Source organism: Scyliorhinus torazame, chromosome 15 (assembly GCF_047496885.1).
Source record: "Scyliorhinus torazame isolate Kashiwa2021f chromosome 15, sScyTor2.1, whole genome shotgun sequence".
NCBI lineage: Eukaryota > Metazoa > Chordata > Chondrichthyes > Carcharhiniformes > Scyliorhinidae > Scyliorhinus > Scyliorhinus torazame.
The window spans coordinates 134,150,602-134,170,842 of NC_092721.1; the positions used below are offsets into that span (position 1 = coordinate 134,150,602).

Genomic DNA, 20,241 nt, shown 5'->3' on the forward strand with positions numbered 1-20,241 from the left:
GAAGGACCCCGGCTATCCGACTGTTTGCGCGTTCAAAAACTTGAGGCCATCAGGGAGGAAGCCCAATCTGAGACCTGTCAGCCAATCGGATGGCCGGCCACTCTCGCCCCAGCAGCATCGTTGGGAGCACTGGTCACTGCTGCACCTATAGGCAGTCCCAGGGAAAGGTGAGCTGCGAAGGAGCCCACAGGCAGGTAAATCCTGGGTGTTACCAAGGTCTGTCTGGTAGGCCCCATCGAGGATGGTGGGGGCCACAGTGGACAGGGCAGGGGAGATGGAAAATGTATGGGGAGGATTCCTTGGCAGGGGGTCTCTGATGGGGTTCCCAAAAAAGAAGAAAACCGACCCCCCCACATACTTGCCTGACCAGCGATTTGCCAGATTTGACCTGGTGGACTGGACACTTGGCACCAAACTCTCCGCCAAGTGTAAAATCCCACGCAGCAGGAGCAAGCCCTTCAGTTTTTTAAAATTAATTCATTCATGGGATGTGAGCTTCGCTGGCAGGTTTTTGTGTCCATATTTCCAAGCCAGGATGGTGAGTTGCTTGGAGGGGAACTTCCAGGCAGTGGGGTTCCCATGTATCTGCTGCCCTTGTCCTTCTAGATGGTAGTGGTCGTGGGTTTGGAAAGTGCTGCCAAAGGAGCCTGGGTGAGTTCCTGCATTGCATTTTGCACTTGCAATTAAATGGCCAATTTAGGGCCTCAATTTGGGCCATGGGTGAATGGGCCACCTGATGTCTCCCCCACTGCTGGTTAAATCACATTAAGGGTGGATTGGCAGTGGGCATGGGGCTACTGCATTAGCCTCCAATCTTTCCTCCCTTCTAGCCGAACCACAGGGAATGGTAAAATTCTAGTTCAAAATTCCTTGCTCTTCTTTGACTAATGCTACAGGATTATTATCAAACATCTGAATAGGTGTACAAGATTTCAGTTTGAGGTTCAAACCTTGTCTTTGCAGGAGAGTGTTGTCTTGGATATGCACACAAGTCCCTAGCAGATACACAATTTCCTGACAAAGAAATCAGAATAATTCCAGCTCAGTCAAGCTCCCATTTCCACAATCTCACTGGCAGCAGTGATCACCAGATGAGCTTTCTCCATTTTGCTTGGTCACAAGCCAGAGACTCCCGCGAGTTGGTGGGGACATATCAACCCTTCAGAGATGCTTTGAAGACAGCCCTAAAGCATTTTCACTGACATCCTGGGAAACTCCTGCCATGTCTAAGTTCTGAGTAGTACACTTGCTTCAGGAGTCTGGTGTCAAGCATATGAACAACATGTCCTGCCTGTCAGAGCTGGTTTTGAATGATTAGTGCCTCAATACTGGGCAAGCTGGTTTGGGAGAAGTGCTGACATTGGATCATCTTTCTTGCCACCTGATTTGGAGGATCTTGAGAAGGTGCCTTTTGTGTTACTTCTCCTAATGCTTTGAGGTACCTGCTGTGGGCTGTCCAAGTCTCCGAAGTATATACCGAGCATATGTGCTAGATGGAAGTACCATAGGAGGATGTCAGGGTGGAGACTTGTGAACAACTCAGTATGGTGTGTTAATTGGAGGGGAACCTGGAGATGATAGCGCCCCATGTGAATATTGTCATTGTCGTTTTGGGTACAAGAGATTGTAGGTTTGAAAGATGCTGTTGAAGGAGTCTTGGAGAGTTGCTGCAGTGCCTCTTATTAATGGAACAACTACAGCCAAGGGGTGCAACGGTAAGGAAGTGAATTTTGAAGTGTTGGATGTCATGACATTCAAGTGGCCTTCTTTATCCTCAATGTTATTGAGTTTCCCACCTGTTGTTGGAGTTATACTCATCCAGGCAAGTGGGGAGTATTCTAGCACATTCCAGATTTGTGATTTATAGATGGTGATCAGGCTTTGGGGAGTTTGGAGGTAAGTTATTGCCACAGAATAAAGACTCTGACCTGATATAGTATCCATGGTTTTTATATGGCTGGCCCAGTTCACCTTTCTGGTCAATAGTAACTCCCCTAGAAAGCTGATGGTCGGGGATTCGACAAGGTAATGCCATTTAATGTCAAAGGAAGGTGGTCAGGCCCTCTCTTGTTTGGAGATAATCATTACCTAGTCTGCAAATGTCACTTGCCACCTAGCAGTCCAAGCCTGTATGTTGTCCAGGTCTTACTGGATGTGGCACAGACTGCTTCACTATCTGAGGAGTTGCAAATGGAATTTATTATTGTACAATCATCACCACAATCATCTTCCTTTGTGTTAGGCATGAGTTCAGCCAGTGGAGCTTAGTACCCCTGATTGCTAATGACTTAAATTTTACTAAGGCTCCTCAATGTCACCGTTTCCGCTTTAATGTCAAAGTCGGTCATTCTCATCTCACCTCAGGAATTCAGCACCTTTTTCATGTTTGGACCAAGGCTGTAATGAAGTTTGGAGCCAAATGATCCCAGCAGAATTCAACCTGAGGATCTGCGAGCAGGTTATTACTGGGTAAATGCTGCTTCACAATACAGTCAACGGCATTTTCCATTGTCCTTCCATTCTCCCCCACCCTCTTCCTGGATCTTACCCAAGATCCAATGCCGGTGAGGTTTGATCCACTGACGTTGAGCAAGCTGCCTCTGGAGGTGCAAAAGGTAAAGGCAGCCCAAAGGGGGTAATTTTAATCCTGTAAAACAGGTGGATTTGGGTTAATTGGGATGTTAACAGAATTTAATCTCAAAACCAAACCAAACCTGGCTTGAATCCACCCACTTACAGGTTTAAAGGAAGTGTGTGGATTGCTTAAATATTTAAGGAGGATGTGCACCTCAGATTTAATTTCTCCTGCGGCTTTGATGCTGCCTCCATGATCACCAATCCCCATCTCGGCAATTGAACAATACTGATCCAAGACCTCTCCAACTGTGAACCTAATTTCTCTCAGACTCCAACAATCTCCCCTGACCATCCAAGCCACACCATAATGTTCTGCCCTCTCACAATCTCAATGCTAACAGATAGCAATCCACCTACTCCTGGGCTGTGGCCTCTTCTGCTGAGCTCAGGGAGCCAAGCCTGACTACTGGGCTGGGATCCTGCTGAAAAATATAATTACACATGAAATAGTGTTCAGATAACGGGTTTCCTGACCAAAACCCCTCCTCCCTATGCCTTGGGAATTCTTCCCCTCTAAAAATCATAACCAGAGGATTCAAATGAGACCTGAAGCCAAATTTAGGGCAAGCCTCAAGTCTTCAATTGTGTACAGATGGGAGAATCTTGTGCCCTTTAAAAATAATTGAGTAACCAATTAAAAAGCTGCCTCCATGTCCCCCATCCAATGGAAGATGATGGGTGTGTTCCTGAGTCTGCACTCCCTATCAGAGGGCCTGGAGCCTTGGAAGGATGGCAACCCCACAGTCAGAGGTGAGCATTGCCGCCGTAGGAGGAGGCGGTGTGGGCCCCTAAAGAGGTACTCATTTTAACAAAATAATAATAATACTGGAAGTTACATACATCAACACACAGGACCCTGTTCTTTGCAGACAGAAAATACACTATTGCGTCTGTTTCAGTTAAACAAAATAAGTGATAGCCATTTGCTGGTTCATTCCTCAGGGCAATGCTTCAACAAATCAGAGTCAACCTGCCTGGTTTACGTTTCAAACAAAGTTTGGCAGTTAACTGCCAGTCGCCATCAACTGGTCCATTCTCCATGGCAACACCTCTCCAATCAAAATCTACTTGCTAACCAACCAGCATTCCCTTCTCATACAATATGTATTTGTTGTTTCCCTTGGATTTGTATTCTTGTGAAATGTCCTGATGAGTGCAAGATGAAAGGTTTCATTGAATAATAAAATAATTGGTGGCCATAGTTACCTTACCACCCCCTTGGAGGAAAGGTTCTCCACATGATGGCTAGTGGCCACAGCTGTGACCCATTGATGAATTTTGCTCCAATTAGGGAGGGTGGTGGAAGGGTGGTGGTTGTGGTGTGGACTAAAAGAGGCCTCACGGGTGAGGTACCCTCAATAATGATGCTTCGAGGTTAACTGTAAAGAAGGCTTTATTAGACTAATAACAGCCACCAGGAAGCTGCTGCGCTTGAGTCTAAGTGGGCAGGCCTGTCGTGGTGACCTCAGTCACCCCATAAATGACCAAAATTATTCAAACCCACAACCTCTCGGTGCTACCCGTGATAATCTGTCTCCAGGAAGATTGCCTGGAAGTGGGAATATGTTGGACTGCCGACCATACTCCGAATTCTGTGAATTTCCTCCCGCTTTCAAATACATCTCCACAGGGGTGGGAAAATCCTGCCCAGAAAACATAGGAATTGGTTAAGTGGCCAAAAAAGGAGCTGTTGTAGCAACTAGCTTTCAGTAAATATTTAAAGAAGTGTGATTCCAAATAAAGATGAAATTCATCAATTAAAGTTCATTTTCTGTTTCACGTTTTCTTAAGTAAGAAAACTGGAAAATATTTAGCAAATAATGGTCAAAGTATTAAAAAAAGCAATTTCTTTGTTAAAAGAAAATAATTTTCACACTGAAACTGCTGCTGTAAATTTTCAAGACAGCATTTAAAAGTAGTTTGTTACAATCCCCGTGGAGATCAATAAATCAAAAGTATCTGTAGTAGTACAGTCTGGTCCAAAAAGGGTTAATATGGGACTGAGTACAGTACCGCCCACACAGTGATGTAGGAAGACTCCTGTCCCAGAGCCAGGGTCAGTCTGGAGATGGACACAGTTGAATGAATGGGGTCAACTCCACACCTGCAGCTTTTACTGCAAATATGCACATAATTATGAGTTGTTAACAAAGGTTCACTGTTCCACACTGGAAGACTGTTCCATGGTGTCCGAAACAGCATTTCTCAGAAACAAGTTTACCACACGACCCCAATGAAAAGCTAATGGACGCGATTTCACCTTTTTACAACTTTTACTTTAATAATCAAACCAAAATCAACATGAAGTGATCAACACAATTAAACATGAATTGACAGTCAAACCACGGTCAATATAAATTACACAGTAAATAGCACATAACAAAGATATATCTCACTGATTTATTAGTAGTACACTCAGCATATATGGCCCCAAACTAGCCACAAAGTCCTTCAAGACTCTGAACTTCCTCGGGTAGAATTCCAACTCCTTTTCTTCAAGGATTTAGCCACCGATTCTTATCTGCAGTCCCACTCAACTCGAGTTCCAGAGTGCAAATATCAAGAAAATGGTGCAGTTCTCCAGAATCTCAGCTTTTCTCCTGGTCCTACATGGATCCACCAGAATAACCTTTTTACAAACCATCAGTCACAACCTTCCACATGGCCAGCCCTGGTTAACCAATCACTTTAACAGAAACAGCAGCCGGAATTCGCTGGGAGACTAAGGGCACGATTAAGTGGAAAAAAGTTAAAGTCTGCTTTCGGGCGCAGGTGGTGGGATGTTTCTTGGTGGTTGCAACAGCTCTTTGCCGTTTTTTCTTTGGCCTCAGGGTGTTTCTCCCCTGTTCGGCCATGCTTAGGCAGCCATCCTACACTGGCGAGCTGATCTCGCCAGCAGGACCGGCTTCTCTCAGATCAGAGCGCCAGATCAGGGAGCCCTTTTGGAAAGCAGCCCAGATGTCTAGACTCTCCCTTTCAGCCCCCACCCCTGTGGATTTCAGGTCCTACCAGCGTCCTACCCTGCCCTGTCCCCGTCCACCCAGGGGTCTTTAACGGCCTGCAACCCCCCCTGAGGTGCCCTCACACCTGCTCCACGTTTCTGGAAATCAGTGCTAAACGGCTCCCTGGAGAGGTCTCACAAGCGCGGCCGTTGACTCCTGGGCGCCAGGTGAAAGTGGCATCAGGGTATTTAAATTAACCTAATGGCTCATATAAGTATGCAGATCTGGACTTCACTCAGCGACGGTGAGATCCAGACTGTGCTAAGCGGAGCAAGTCGGGTGATTTGCGATCGGCCCTAGCAGAGCCTGATTTGGGGCTATCGCGGGTTTCACCAATTGTGCCCAAATCTGCGGCAGGCACAATGCGGTTGCTGAATCATACCCAAAGGGTTCTTGCCAGGACGGAATAGCGTGCGATTTGCACTTCAGTTGGGATGCTTTTCGGTAAGTGAGTCAGGACATGCAATGGGCCAACACTCTGCCAATGAGAATTGAGAGCAATTCCCGGCCCAGCAGGCGTTGTAACCACTGAGGCCAGAATTAGCACCAAAGAACCTGACAGCTGGAGCTGTTTTTAAGCACTCCACTTACCACACACTCTCTGCAGCAATTAAAATGGCTCAGAGAAAACCTGTCCCCCAAGTTCAGGAGTCCACGGTGGACCCACAGCCCCATGCCAGTGAGGAGAGGAGGGACATCCTCTTTCCCAGAATGGGACGCAGACTCAAGCCTGCCCTCCTGAACACTGCCTGGGAGGTGGTGGCAGAGGCAGTCAGCACTGCCAGTCTCACCAGGAGGAGATAGCTGATAATCCTGAGGGGTGGGGGTCACTGCTGAGAGGGTTCCAAAGGCCACGGTGAAAGTATATTTTGATTGGGATGAGCTCTAGTGATCCTCTGCTCCCTCTGCAGTGGGGCAGTGCTTCTAAAGAATGCCAACACCTGGTGGGCCCCAGATTGAGCTTGGCTATGCCCATCACCTTGATGATACAGCTGGGGTATGAGATTGTCCAGGGGAGGCCTGGGTGGGCTCCCAGGGGGAGGCCTGGGTGGGACCAGAGGCTCGCTGAGCATTCAACAGACACAGGCAGCACTCAGCAGTGTGAGCAGCCTAGAGGTGATAAATAGCACCATTGGGCTGCGTTTAAAACACATACTGCAGCAATGGTGTTATGAGCCAGGCCACCCCTATCCTGAAGGGGACACCCCGAGCCCACGAACCTAGCACCATGTTGTTCCCCACTACTCCCGCCGGCCCCTGCAGCCATCCCCCAGCAAGCCCATCCATGCCAACACTGAAAAGGTGGCTACTGTGGTGGAAGTTCTGGCGCAAGATATCAGGGCCATGCGACAAGACACCAAGGCTTGGGGCACACTGCCCTGTCCATAGCTGAGGCGCAGAACAGGAGAGCCCAGTCGCAGGCAGACATGTCCCACGCACAGGTGGACATTGTTGCAGCACTCCAGAGCTTTGCCCATTCACAAAAGGTTATGGCTGAGGGCATTGAGAGGATTGACCGGGCACTGACTGACCTTAGCCAGTCACAGAGGGACATGACACAGTCCTAAAGGGACATGACCGAGGCAGTGAAGGACATGGCTCACCCATTGAGGGACATGACCCAGTCTCAGTGCGCCATGGCTGAGGGTCGAGGCCATGGTCCAGGTGAGGGCGGGCCTCCATGGCAGGCAGCGCCAGGTGATGGTGGACTCCAGAGCTCACTCCGGCCTCCCTCCATCCGATGGAGTAGCCTGGAGGCCAGCGGGCACCCCAAGGGAGGAGGAAGTGACATGCCAGTACATCCAGGGCCCATTCAGATCCAGGCCTTCCAGAGGACACCTGCCAAGGGCATCACAGGGCAGAGGGCGAGACAAGCAGCAGGCCCCTTCCACTTCTGATGTGTTGTCTTGGGTAACACCTAGAAGAAGCGGTAGGCCATGAAAGAGTAGAAAGATACATGACATTTAAGTTGGCACGGATGTATTAGAGTTGATTGCAAAGGGGAAGGGCACCCATATTGTAAATACTATTAAACACTTTTGCACCACCAGTCCGATCTATCACTAACCTCTGTCTCACGGGTGTAAAGGATGGGCTAGGTGTTGTGCAGTGACCGTGGGTAGGGGAGGAGCGGGGGCGCCCATGACACATGAACATCCCACATAGTTACACTCTCACCGAGAAGTGGCAGGGCATGGGCGCAGCAGTGTGATCCCACCTTGTATTCCCAGCAATCCGAATGAGTGAGCCCTAACCGTTCACCATCCCTAAGCACTATCCGCTTCCGATCAGCACCCTGTAGATAGCATTACTGCAAACATTCTGTCTAAGCTGAAAACAATGACCGAGACAAAATAAAGTTCAATCCCATACAACCAGTTAACAGGAGAAACATTGGCATGGAAAGTGATTTTTGAACCTCAGCACAAATGCTTTTCTGTACTGCAACTATGTTTGCAGAATTTAAAAAAAGAATTGTCTTGTGTTTATTAAAATAGGAAACCTATTTATTATTAAGATATTTTATTGTATCAGCATGTAAAGAAGCAAAATGTGTTTGAAGTTTTAAAGAGTTCTTACAACTGTACAGCTGTCACCACAGGGTAGTCACTGGAGATAAAGTGGATAGGAGGTTCTTGAGTATTGATGTCATTTACTGGAACAGGATTATCAACTCTACTGGATGCAGTTTGATGTTGAACCTGGACTTCAGCTGTGTGTGATGGTGTTGAATTGTAGAGAATAAATCCAACCACAATTATCACAAATGCCAGGATGTACAATGCTGAAAACTGATAACAAGAAAAGAATTGAAGGTACAACAAACAGAGGTTTTTTAATTGTTCATATTAATTCAGTTTAAGTGAAGCATAATAATTTAAAGCTCTAAAATACCTCAAACTATTTTTCAACCTGATAGCAAAAGAGATATATTCAGAATCTCGGTATCTGATAATTGCTGAAAAATGTGACTTGTCAAAGTTTTTTGTCTTGCACTCATCAGGACATCTGCAAGAATACCAATTGTAAAGGGAACTACAATTTATAATTCATGAGAATAGACTGCTGATTGATTGGAAAGTGGTCTCTGATTGGTTGAGGTGTTGCCATGGAGAATGTACCAGTTAGTTGGTGACTGACAGTTAACTGCCAAGCTATGTTCAAATTCAAACCAAGCGGGTTGACTCTAATTGGTCAAGACATTGCCCTGGGGAATGAACTAGAAAATGGCTGTCGCATATTTTGCTCAGTTGAAAAAGTGTACATGTTCTTTCTGTCTGCAAAGAACAAGGGCGGGATTCTCCGTACCGCCAGACCCATTTTCTGGCACGACACGCCCTCGCCGGCAGCGGTATCCTCCATCCCGGCAGCCGGCCAATGGCGTTTCCCATTGTGGCCACCCCATGCCATTGTGAAATCCACGTGCATGAGTGCGCTGCCGGCAAAGCGGAGGATCCCATCGATGGAAAATCCCGCCCCAGGGCTCTGTGTATTAATATATGTAGCTTCTAGCACACATAAGTGTACCACACTGTGAGCCTGACTGTAAATGTAAAGTTCAACAACTTCAGACTGAACGCTTTCCTCCGCCTTCACCCCATTTTTATTTCTATTAACTTATTTTCATTTCTTACAGCAATCCATTTTTCCCTCATCATTGTCTCCCCTCCCCCCACCCCAGCCCACCCCACTAGGGACATCTGTTCCCTGGTCCTAGTTGCCCTGTTCTGCCATTAACACATTCTGATCTCTTAGGTAAAGGAAAATTCGCCATAGTCCCAGATGACCCATAGGCTGCTTTCCCCTTTGAGGAGGAGAGCTGACTGGTGGTGATTTAACCTGAGGATCACTGTACCTAGGGTGCAGGGAAAGATTGAGAAGGCTGGGCCTTCATGAATAACCTCAGCTGGTATGGGAATTGAACCCGTGCTGCTGGCCTTGCTCTGCATCATGAACCAGCTGTCCAGCCAAGTGACCAAGTGAGCTAAACCGGCCTCTTAATGTGCTGCCATCAACACCCTTCTTAATCATTATCATCACTATTTACATTCCCTTAGACTATTTGTCGATGATATCTTTGTCTATCTCCTACTATTGTTGGCCATCTTCCAGCCCCACTGCACCACTCCCCCCCCCCCCCACCCCCCCCCCCCCACCCTACCCCACAGCAGTCTAAATCTCATCCCATTTTCAGTTCACTCTAGCTCTGACAAGGAGTCATCCGGACTCGAAACATTAGCTCCCTCCTCTCTCCACAGATGCTGTCAGGCCTGCTGAAATTTTCTAGCATTTTCTGTTTCCGTTTCAGATTCTAGCATCCACAGTAATTTGCTTTTGTTTCGCATAAACGTAGTATGTTAGGCCCACAGTAGGAAGCTGATGTTAATCACTGTAGTGACTCAATATTTTTCTTTTGGTTTCCATAGCATCCTCCTACACACTGCTTTCGGGAGACACTAACCTTTGCTCCATTCTGTAATTATCCAACCAAGAAAATAGCCTGAAAGCTGTTACTGGAGATCTTTCAATGTTGTGCTCTGTAATCTGTAATTACCAATACTATTGCCAACTGTGCCTTAACAAAAATAATTTACAGATAAACTACATGTAAGTTTCACCTAAATATATGGGACTGCCCAAAAGTATCTATGTTGGTTGCATCAAGGTTAAGTTGACTAATGGACACAGAATAATAACAGTAATGCCACGTAATGATATTGTGACATCATGAATTGGTATTTAAAAATAATTGCAACTTTGATAACTTCTTTATTAAAAGTTCTCAAATTAACACACTGCTAATTTTTAAATAAACAAATATGTATGAATTTAAATGTCACTGATCAAATGATCACATATTAAAGATAACTCTCTTCTTAAAAATATTTTTACCTCTATTTTCTGTTCTTATCTTCTCTGCTTTTACTTTCCCAGTGCATTGCATGTGATGCTCCCTCAATAACTATTAAGGAGCCAACAGTGGTAAACGCTTGAGAGTGAACCAGTGGTGACTATCAGGAAGATGCCTACTCTATGTTTAGCACTGCTCCACTTCAGCACAGTCCCAATCAGGAAATCAGCAGATTAAAGGATGGAGTATCCAATTGTTCAAAGGCACAGCATGTGTAAAATTTCTCATTGTCTAGTGCCTTTGCTATGTGTTCCTGGGTACTTTTTAAAAAATGTCTGAAATGCCTGTTTAGGCAGGCTGACAATTTAAATAATGCCAATTTAATCAAACCTTGGGATGGGCGAAATTCAGGTGCTCGAATGTGAAGTTATTGTCGCTAGATTGCGAGTTGATGAGCTGTCGTGGCTGATGGAATGGATTCCCAGAGTGCAGAAAATTTGAATCACTGATTTAAATGTTGAATTGGGATCATGTTTTTGGTTTCTCCTGAAGAAGATTGTTGTGCAAAAAGAGAGAAGGGGAGTTACTATTGACCGCACGTTCTAATATCTGAGGCAGGTTCTCTTAGGATCTGTACTTTGAGTTAAAATCGGTGAGGAAGTTAGAAAAACAAGAGTTAATTTACAGACAGTCAACAGATTTGTTAATGCAAACTCATGGTTGATAATCTTTTGAAAAATACGCTGATTGACTAAATGAAAGGAGTGTATGTGTGGATTTTAAAAAGACATTCAAGAAGCTCTCTCACAGGAATCTTGTTATTAGAAGAGGAAATGTTAATTGAAAGACAAGAAACAAATAGATACGGTAGATAGATGTTGCTCAAATTGGAGAAGGGTAGGAAGGGCCAGTATGAGACTTCCGGTGACGATCGCGAACGGAGCGGTCGCAGCAAAGACGCTCCTGCACAGCCACAAAATCACGGCTTTTTGGGGGAGTTGCCCGGGGAATTTTCAAAAAGAAATTCCTGAGGCCCCGCGAATTCGGCCCTGCCCAGGCACCAAAGCTCTGATCCACGGAGCTGGAGAGGGAGAGGAAAAAAAGGAGAGACTGGTCCCGGTGAGCTGCATGTGGAGGAGGAGTGGGGAATCGCTCCGAAACGGCCTGAAAGTCGGAGCACGGAGAGGATCACAAGGACAAAATAAGAATTTTTTAATTCAACCTTCCTTGTTCCTCTCCAGCAATTTTTTTTTTTTTTTTTTTTTAAAAGAAAAACTTTTTTAAAGGGGAAAAAAAACTTCCAAAAAAAAGAAAATCCCTTTTTATATGAAAATAATGGAAATAAACGCCATAAAGGAGGAGATAAAAACGGAGATAGACGCCATGAGGGAGGCACTCAGGACGGAGCTCCACATAATGATGAAGGAAATGCTGGCGGAGACAACAGAAAAAATGCAGCGAACCATCAACGGCCTGGAAAGGAAGGTGGAGATGCAGGAGAAAACTATTCAGGAGTTGGAGAGGGCCGCCTCGGACCAGAGCGACAGGATGGTAACTCAGGAAACCAAGGTGAAAAGGCTGGTAATGACCCAGGGGAGCCTAAGAGGGAAGACCATAAGGGTGTATTTTGTGAGGGCCACGAAGAATCCAGCACGAGTTTTAAGGATACAAAGTAATAACATTTATTTACAATAACATATATATATAACAGCAGCAGCAGCAACTTCCCTTACTGCACACTCCTTCCTCTGGTTCCAAATTGGCCAGCTTTATTTCTACTTGGAGTTTACTAATGGTTTCTCCGCCCCCCTCATTGGGGAAGCTCATGACAATCCCACAATCCTGTGGGAGTGTCATTAGTCCCCAGCCAATGGTAAGCAGGCAGGTTATAACATCCCTCCCCCCCCAAAGTTCAAGGAATCCACCGAAGACCCTGGCGAAGGAAAGCGTCGGACTCGTTTTGCCGCAGGCCGGACACCATTTGCACGCGGCGCTGGATCAGGCGGCGTGTAACAAGACGGAGACCGGCGCTTCCGTGATGAGGGCGCAATGGTTGTACATCCACGGCTCGTGGACTCGAGGATTCCCCCTCTGATGCATCCTGTGTCTCCATCTCGGAGTCAGAGTCTGCTGCCTCCGTCATGTCAGCGTCTCTATCTCCATTTGGTTCTGTAACGACCTGCGCAGGCTTCAAGTGAGGCACCAGTGGAAGATTGTGAGGACTACCTTCCCTTGTCTCTGGTCTCTGCGGCTGCAGAAATGAGCTCCGGGGGTGGGGAATCTTTTGAGGGGATAGTCTTCTGGACCGAACGTGGTCTACATGTTTGCGCTGGAGACGACCCTGGACTTGCGCCTGGTAAGATATAGGGCCCGTTTGGCGAAAGATTACGCCAGGAACCCACTGGGCACCACCAGCAAAATTCCGAACGAACACTGGGTCACCAGGCGCAAACTGCCGAATCGGCCGATGCCGAGAAAATCCCTGTCCCTGCCGTTCCTGTGTGCGGCGTACATTTGCGCCAATGTCCGGGAAAACCATACTAAGGCGGGTGCGAAGTCTCCGGCCCATTAGGAGTTCTGCGGGAGCTACCCCAGTCACCGCATGGGGGGGGTGGTCCTATACGTAAACAAAAAGCGAGCCAGTCTCGTGTCCATTGATCCGGAAGACTGCTTCTTTAGGCCTCTTTTGAATGTCTGCACTGCGCGCTCTGCCAACCCATTTGAAGCCGGGTGGTAAGGGGCAGTGCGGATATGGCGGATGCCGTTCATCTTCGTGAACCTCGCAAACTCCTCACTCGTGAATGGAGTGCCATTATCCGTGACCAGCACCTCGGGGAGGCCATGCGTACTAAAGGACAAACGCATCTTTTCAATTGTTGCGCAGGACGTTGTCCCCTGCATCTTATGCACCTCTAGCCATTTAGACTGGGCGTCAATTAATAGAAGGAACATGGATCCTTGAAAAGGGCCTGTGAAATCCGCATGCAAGCGTGCCCAAGGCCGCCCTGGCCATTCCCAGTGATGTAGGGGCACGGCCGGCGGAAGCTTCTGATGCTCCTGGCAAATGGAGCAGTTTTGGGCCACCTTCTCAATGTCAGTGTCGAGGCCTGGCCACAAGACATAACTCCGGGCCAACATTTTCATTTTGGTCACACCTGGATGCCCATTGTGCAAGTCTGTTAGTATCAGCTCCTGGCCTTTTTCCGGGACAATGACACGCGTCCCCCACAAGAGGATGCCGTCTTCCACGCTGAATTCTGACAGCTTGGAGGAAAATGCCCGCAACTCGCCTGGGAGCTGTCTATGCTGCCCACCATACAGGACTATGTGCCGAACCTTTGACAGGACTGGCTCCGTCTGGGTCCACTCACGGATCTGTGATGCCGTGACAGGCAAGGTGTCCATAAAATTTAGGGTTGCAACCACCTCACCGGTCGTGGGGCTCGACATGGGGCCGGTCGATAAAGGCAATCGGCTCAGTGCGTCGGCATTTGCTATCTGCGTTCCTGGTTTGTGCTCCAGAGAATACTCGTATGCAGCAAGCAACAAAGCTCAGCGCTGGATCCGTGCGGAAGCAATGGGCGGTATTGGCTTATTCTCTCTGAAAAGTCCCAGCAGAGGCTTATGATCAGTCACGATAGTGAAATGGCGGCCATACACGTACTGGTGGAAGCGTTTCACCGCAAAAACCACTGCCAGGCCCTCCTTCTCGATCTGCGCGTACTTTTTCTCCGCTGCAGTCAATGTGCGGGAGGCGAAAGCTATCGGTCGCTCGGCCCCGTTCTCCATCTTGTGGGACAGGACGGCCCCAATGCCATACGGGGTGCATCACATGTGACGAGCAAAGGCTTTCCAGGATCATAGTGGGTTAGTAACCCAGGTGACGACAATTGTTGCTTTACCCGCCGGAAAGTGGTTTCTTGCGCCTGACCCCAAACCCAGGTGTGATTTTTCTTTAGCAGAAAGTGCAAAGGGGCCAGCGTAGTTGCCAGATTGGGGAGGAACTTCTCGTAATAGTTTACGAGACCGAGAAAAGAACAAAGATGCGAAGTGTCAGTCGGGGCGGGGGCCTGTTGAATCGCACGTACCTTCTCTGCGACGGGGTGCAAACCTTCGCAGTCCACCCGATAAACTAGGTAGACTACTTCCTTTGCTTGAAATACGCACTTTGTGCGACGTATACGGACTCCAGCCTCCGAAAAGCGTCTAAGGACAGCCTCCAGATTTTCCAAATGTTCCTGCTCCGACGTCCCTGTAATCAAAACTTCATCTAAGTAGACAGCAACACGTGGTAAACCTCTCAAAATGCCCTCCATAATATGTTGAAAAATAGCGCAGGCAGAGGATACTCCAAACGGCAACCGTGTATATTCATACAGGCCCCCGGTGTGTATTCATCGTTACATATGGTCGGGAGGCAGGGTCCAGTTCCAACTGCAGGTAGGCGTGACTCATATCTAATTTTGTGAACGAGAGTCCACCTGCAAGCTTCGCGTAGAGATCCTCTGTGTGAGGCATTGGATATCGGTCGAGTCGGGAAGCCGTATTCACTGTAAGTTTATAGTCGCCACACAAGCGAACTGTGGCATCTGGCTTCATTACAGGTACAATTGGTGCTGCCCAGTCAGCAAAACGGACGGGCCTGATAATACCAAAACTCTCCAAACGAGTGAGCTCCCCTTCTACCTTCTCGAATAAGGCGTAAGGCACCAGGCGCGCCCGGAAATAGCGCGTCGTGGCTCCTGGTTCGACTTAGATACGGGCTACTGCCCCTTTTATTTTCCCCAAACCAGGCTGAAATACATCTGGGTATCGTCCTAGCACCTCAGTCAACCCTTCAGAAACTGATTGGAGGATGTGCTGCCATTGCAACCGCAAATGGCGCAACCAGTCCCGACCCAACAGGCTGGGCCCATGGCCGTGCACCACGATAAGTGGGAAACGCCCCTCCTGGCGTCCATAAACAACAGGGGTCATTGTAGTTCCTGCAATGTCCAGTGGTTCCCCCGTGTAGGTGGCCAACCTGGCCTGTGAGTCGGTTAATGTAAGGGTCGGTATACCCTGCTTGATGAGGTCGAATGTCCTCTGTGCGATCACGGAGACCGCTGCGCCAGTGTCCAACTCCATCTCAAGCGTGTGGCCATTGACCCGTACTGTCACCTTAATGGGGGCCACACGGGGAGCTGCCACACACTGCAGCTGCAGGCAGTCGTCCTCCGTCTCCACGTCCTCAGGAGTAGTCGCCGCAGGTTCATCCACATGGAAGGTACGGCCCCTGGGCTGGTCCCAGTTACGGCCCCTGGGCTGGTCCCAGTTTCGGTCGGAACGACGGCCGCCCCCAGGACCGCCGTCCGCGACGGGGTCGGCGCCTACAAGTCTGACACGGACATGGCTCCTCATCCATTGGTTCTGGAGAAGGCTCCCTTCGGGGAGGAATGTCCGACGGCCACTGGCGTCGGTCCGGGCATTGCCTCGCCCAAGGTACCGCAGGAGTGCGGGGGGACGTTTTCGGACGGAAGGGGTTGCGCCCCAAGGCATGCACTTCCATTCCCTGTAGCTCCTGCACTCCTCGTTCTGCGCTCTCTCGGGACAATACTATTTGAATGGCCTGTTGAAAAGTCAATGTTGGCTCAGCTCACAACTTTCTCTGGGTGGCCGCATTGTTAATACCGCAAACCAAACGGTCGCGCAACATTTCTGACAAGGTCTCACCATAGTCACAGTACTCCGCAATCCTGCGTAGCCTGGATAGAAAATCGGCAAGGGATTCTCCAGAGGTCCTCTCAGCGGTATTAAACCGGTAACGCTGGACTATCGTGGACGGGGTTGGGTTAAAATGTTGCCCCACTATATTCACAAGTTCATCAAACGTTTTGGTGTCCGGCGCAGCTGGGTACGTAAGGCTCCTAATCACCCCAAACGTATGCGGTCCGCAGGCGGTGAGCAATAAGACCACCTGGCGCTCGTTTTCGGTGATATTGTTTGCCCGGAAATAGTAATGCATCCGTTGTGTGTACTGGTTCCAGCTTTCCAGCGCAGCATCAAAAACATCCAAACGTCCGTACAGAGTCATGGTATAATAGAAAACAACTTCCAACCTGTATCCAACAAAAATCCAGGGAGGTGGCTTCAGCAGTGTAGACAGCTATTCACTTTAACCCTCGTCGGCAGTTTTGTGAGGGCCACGAAGAATCCAGCACGAGTTTTAAGGATACAAAGTAATAACAGTTATTTACAATAACATATATATATATATATATACCAGCAGCAGCAACTTCCCTTGCTGCACATTCCTTCCTCTGGTTCCAAATTGGCCAGCTTTATTTATACTTGGAGTTTACTAATGGTTTCTCCGCCCCCCTCATTGGGGAAGCTCATACTCCCACAGGATTGTAGGGTTGTCATTAGTCCCCAGCCAATGGTAAGCAGGCAGGTTATAAGGGTGCACCAGGACATTGGGGCGGACCTGGCCAAAAGAAGGGCCGAATTCAACAGGGCCAAATCAGCACTCTATAAAAGTAATGTGAAATTTGGGATGCTATTCCCGGCCAAACTCTGGGTAACATTTGAGGGGAAGGAGCGGTTTTTTAACACCCCAGCGGCAGCGGAGGAGTTCGTTAGAGCGAACAAACTGGGGGAGGGACAGCCACAATGGCCATCATGAAAGCGACGGGGATGGAAAAGAAAGGAAGAATCGGAACAAAGAGCAGCGGGTAGACCGCAAACAGAGACAATCCAATCACGAACTGTACACACGTGTTTGGTGCACTGTGCGGGACTGGGCTGACTCGTTCCCGGGCTCATTCCACCTCTCAATGCAATGGGGGGAGCGAAGCAAGGTGAATGAGGGTGAAAAAGGCGGACAGGAGGGCGAGACAAGGGCTAGCAAAACTAAGGTAAAACAGGACCAGAGCAGGGCAAGTGCTGGGAGGGGGGCCACCGTGCTAGCGAGGAGGGCTAACACCAGAGGGCAGGAAGAAAGGAGGGCCGCGGCGCGCTTCTCAGGGGAGCGGGAGCTCCTGGCACAGAGAGAAGGGGGGGCAGGGCAGAAGGGGGGGAAGAACACGGGGGGGGGACAGAGGAACAGGGACTAAGGGGGGGAGAGGAGTTGGGGGGAGAGCGCAGAACAAAAGAGAAGCAAAGGGAAGGGTGAGGTAGATAAGCAGCTCAAACACAGGCCTCGGCAGGCATGGAGCAGGGCGAGGAACCAAGACGGTGCCACAAACAGCCACTCGGGAGGGCTTCAGGACGAAGGGAGAGCCTGGAGTGCAGGGGCGCAGCCACGTGACGTACACACAGCTGGCGGCCATGGTGGGTGCCCCCTGGACAAAAGGAAACCCCGGAGCCCTGGGGCCCGACCTCATGGTGAGAGCGGTGACAACGACCCCTAACAAAGGGAAACCCGGAGGGCAGGGGCGCATCCACCAGGTAAGTATGGGTGACCCCGCAGGACCGGGGGTCAAAAACCCCCCACCAGAATTGTTACCTGGAACGTAAGGGGACTCAACGGCCCGGTCAAAAGATCCAGAGTCTTCACCCACCTAAGAAGCATGAAAGCAGACATAATCTACCTACAAGAGACGCACCTGAGGGAGAAGGACCGACGGCTGGTAAGGAAGGGCTGGGTGGGACAGACATACCACTCATGCTACGGGACGAGGGCTAGGGGAGTAGCAATATTAATTAGTAATAGGACGAGGTTTACGGAAACCAAGACAGTTACAGACCCAGGGGGACAGTACGTCATGGTCAGCGGTGTCCTGGAAGGAGCACCAGTCGTACTGGCAAATGTGTACGCTCCCAACTGGGACGACACAGAATTCATAAAGAAGACTATGGCAGAAATCCCCGACCTTGACACACACCGACTGATCATGGGGGGCGACTTCAACTGTGTACAGGACCCACTGACCGACCGATCAAACCCCAGAGCAGGGAAAAAGACTGGCATGTCTAGGGAACTAGGAACATTTATGGAGCCGATGGGGGCGGTGGACCCATGGAAGTTCCTGCACCCGGGAGAGAACGAATTTTCATACTTCTCACAAGTACACAAGGTATACACCCGTATCGACTTTTTTGCAGTGGGGAAATCGGTGCTTTCAGGGATCACAGGAACGGAGTACTCCGCAATCATTATCTCTGACCACGCTCCACACTATATGGATGTGAGATTGGAGACAGGCCGGGCCCAGCGCCCCACATGGAGGCTGGACACGGACCTCCTGGCCGACAAGGCCTTCTGTCAGAAAACATCGCGGGCCATATGCGACTACGTGAGTAACAACCAAAACAGGGAGGTCTCACCCTCGACGTTCTGGGAGGCACTGAAGGCCATGATTAGAGGAGAGATCATAGCCTACAAGGCAAGCAGAGATAGGGAAGAGAGGGTAGCCAGGCAACAACTGGTGGACTCCATCCTGGAAGTCGACAGAAAATACTCCGAGGCCCCGACCGTAGGGCTGCTGGCGGAGAGGAAAAAGCTGCAAATGGACTTTAACCTGCTATCCACTAGGAAAGCAGTGTACCAACTCCGTCAGACACGGGGGGCCTTCTACGAACACGGAGACAAGGCTGGCTGCCTATTGGCTCACCTGCTGAGAAAGCAGGCAACCACAAGGGAAATAGCGCAGGTAAAGGATAGCAGAGGCAGACTGGTAACAGAAGGAGGTCAATCGGGCATTTGAGACCTTCTACCGGGGACTGTACACCTCCGAGCCCCCCAATGGGGACGCGGGGATTAAACTGTTCCTAGACGGACTGGAACTACCAGTTGTGGTGGAAGTCAGATGGGCAGAGCTGGAAGCACCAATAGACCTGGGAGAAATCATGGAGAGCATCAGCTCCATGCAGGCGGGGAAGGCACCGGGAGCCGATGGGTTCCCGGCGAACTTCCACAAAAATTTTGCACCAGTCCTGGCCCCACACCTAAGGGACATGTTCGTGGACTCACTGGCAAGGGGCACCCTGCCCCCAAAGCTAGCGCAGGCGACAATTTCACTGATACCCAAAAAAGATAAAGACCTGACGGAATGCGAATCATACAGACCCATTTCACTGCTGAACGCGGATACAAAAGTACTCACAAAGGTCCTGGCCAAAAGGCTGGAGGGCTGTGTACCAGAGGTGGTCGCAGAGGACCAAACCGGCTTTGTCAAGGGTAGGCAGCTCACAGCAAACATCAGGCGGCTGCTGAACGTAATGATGACTCCCTCTGGGGAGAGAACACCAGAGGTGATCGTCCCCCTGGATGCAGAAAAGGCCTTCAACAGAGTCGAATGGAAATACCTCCTCGAGGTACTGGAACGGTTTGGGCTAGGAGCGGGGTTCACCGCCTGGGTGAGGCTCTTGTACAACGTTCCCAAAGCGAGAGTCCAAACTAACACCACCAGTTCTGAATACTTCCAGCTGCAGAGAGGAACATGACAGGGCTTCCCTCTGTCCCCACTCTTGTTCGCGCTAGCCATCGAACCCCTGGCGATAGCCCTGCGGGACGCGAATAGCTGGAAGGAATCCGGAGAGGAGACAGAGAGCACAGAGTCTCACTCTATGCAGATGACCTGCTCCTCTATGTCTCGAAGCCACAGGAGGGACTGAAGGCAATACTGCAAATGCTGAAAGAGTTTGGAACCTTCTCGGGCTACAAACGTAAACTGGGCAAAAGCGAGGAATTCCCAGTGAACCCAAACGAGGGAGTGAGAGAGCTGGAGAGGCTCCCGTTCAAAACAGCCCAGAACAGATTCCGCTACC

At 49.3% G+C, this 20,241-nt stretch overlaps 1 protein-coding gene across 4 annotated transcripts in view; it reads right to left on the bottom strand.

Annotated features, from left to right (window-relative positions):
• LOC140391832 (solute carrier family 35 member F2-like) overlaps positions 1-20,241 on the bottom strand; it is a 142,571-nt gene that overhangs the window by 16,857 nt on the left and 105,473 nt on the right. Inside the window, exons 8-9 of one of the 4 annotated variants that reach the window (XR_011935194.1) lie at positions 8,220-8,431; positions 2,360-2,647 (exon numbers count right to left, since the gene is read on the bottom strand). The exons of 1 other annotated variant lie outside the window; for it this stretch is intronic. Coding sequence is in view for 1 of the 3 variants with exons in the window: in XM_072476773.1 (XP_072332874.1) it covers positions 8,220-8,431 (212 nt within the window). In the remaining 2 variants the exon portion in view is untranslated. The remainder of the gene's footprint in view (positions 1-2,359; positions 2,648-8,219; positions 8,432-20,241) is intronic. 2 more of the 4 variants (XR_011935195.1, XM_072476773.1) reach the window with 2 other exon arrangements.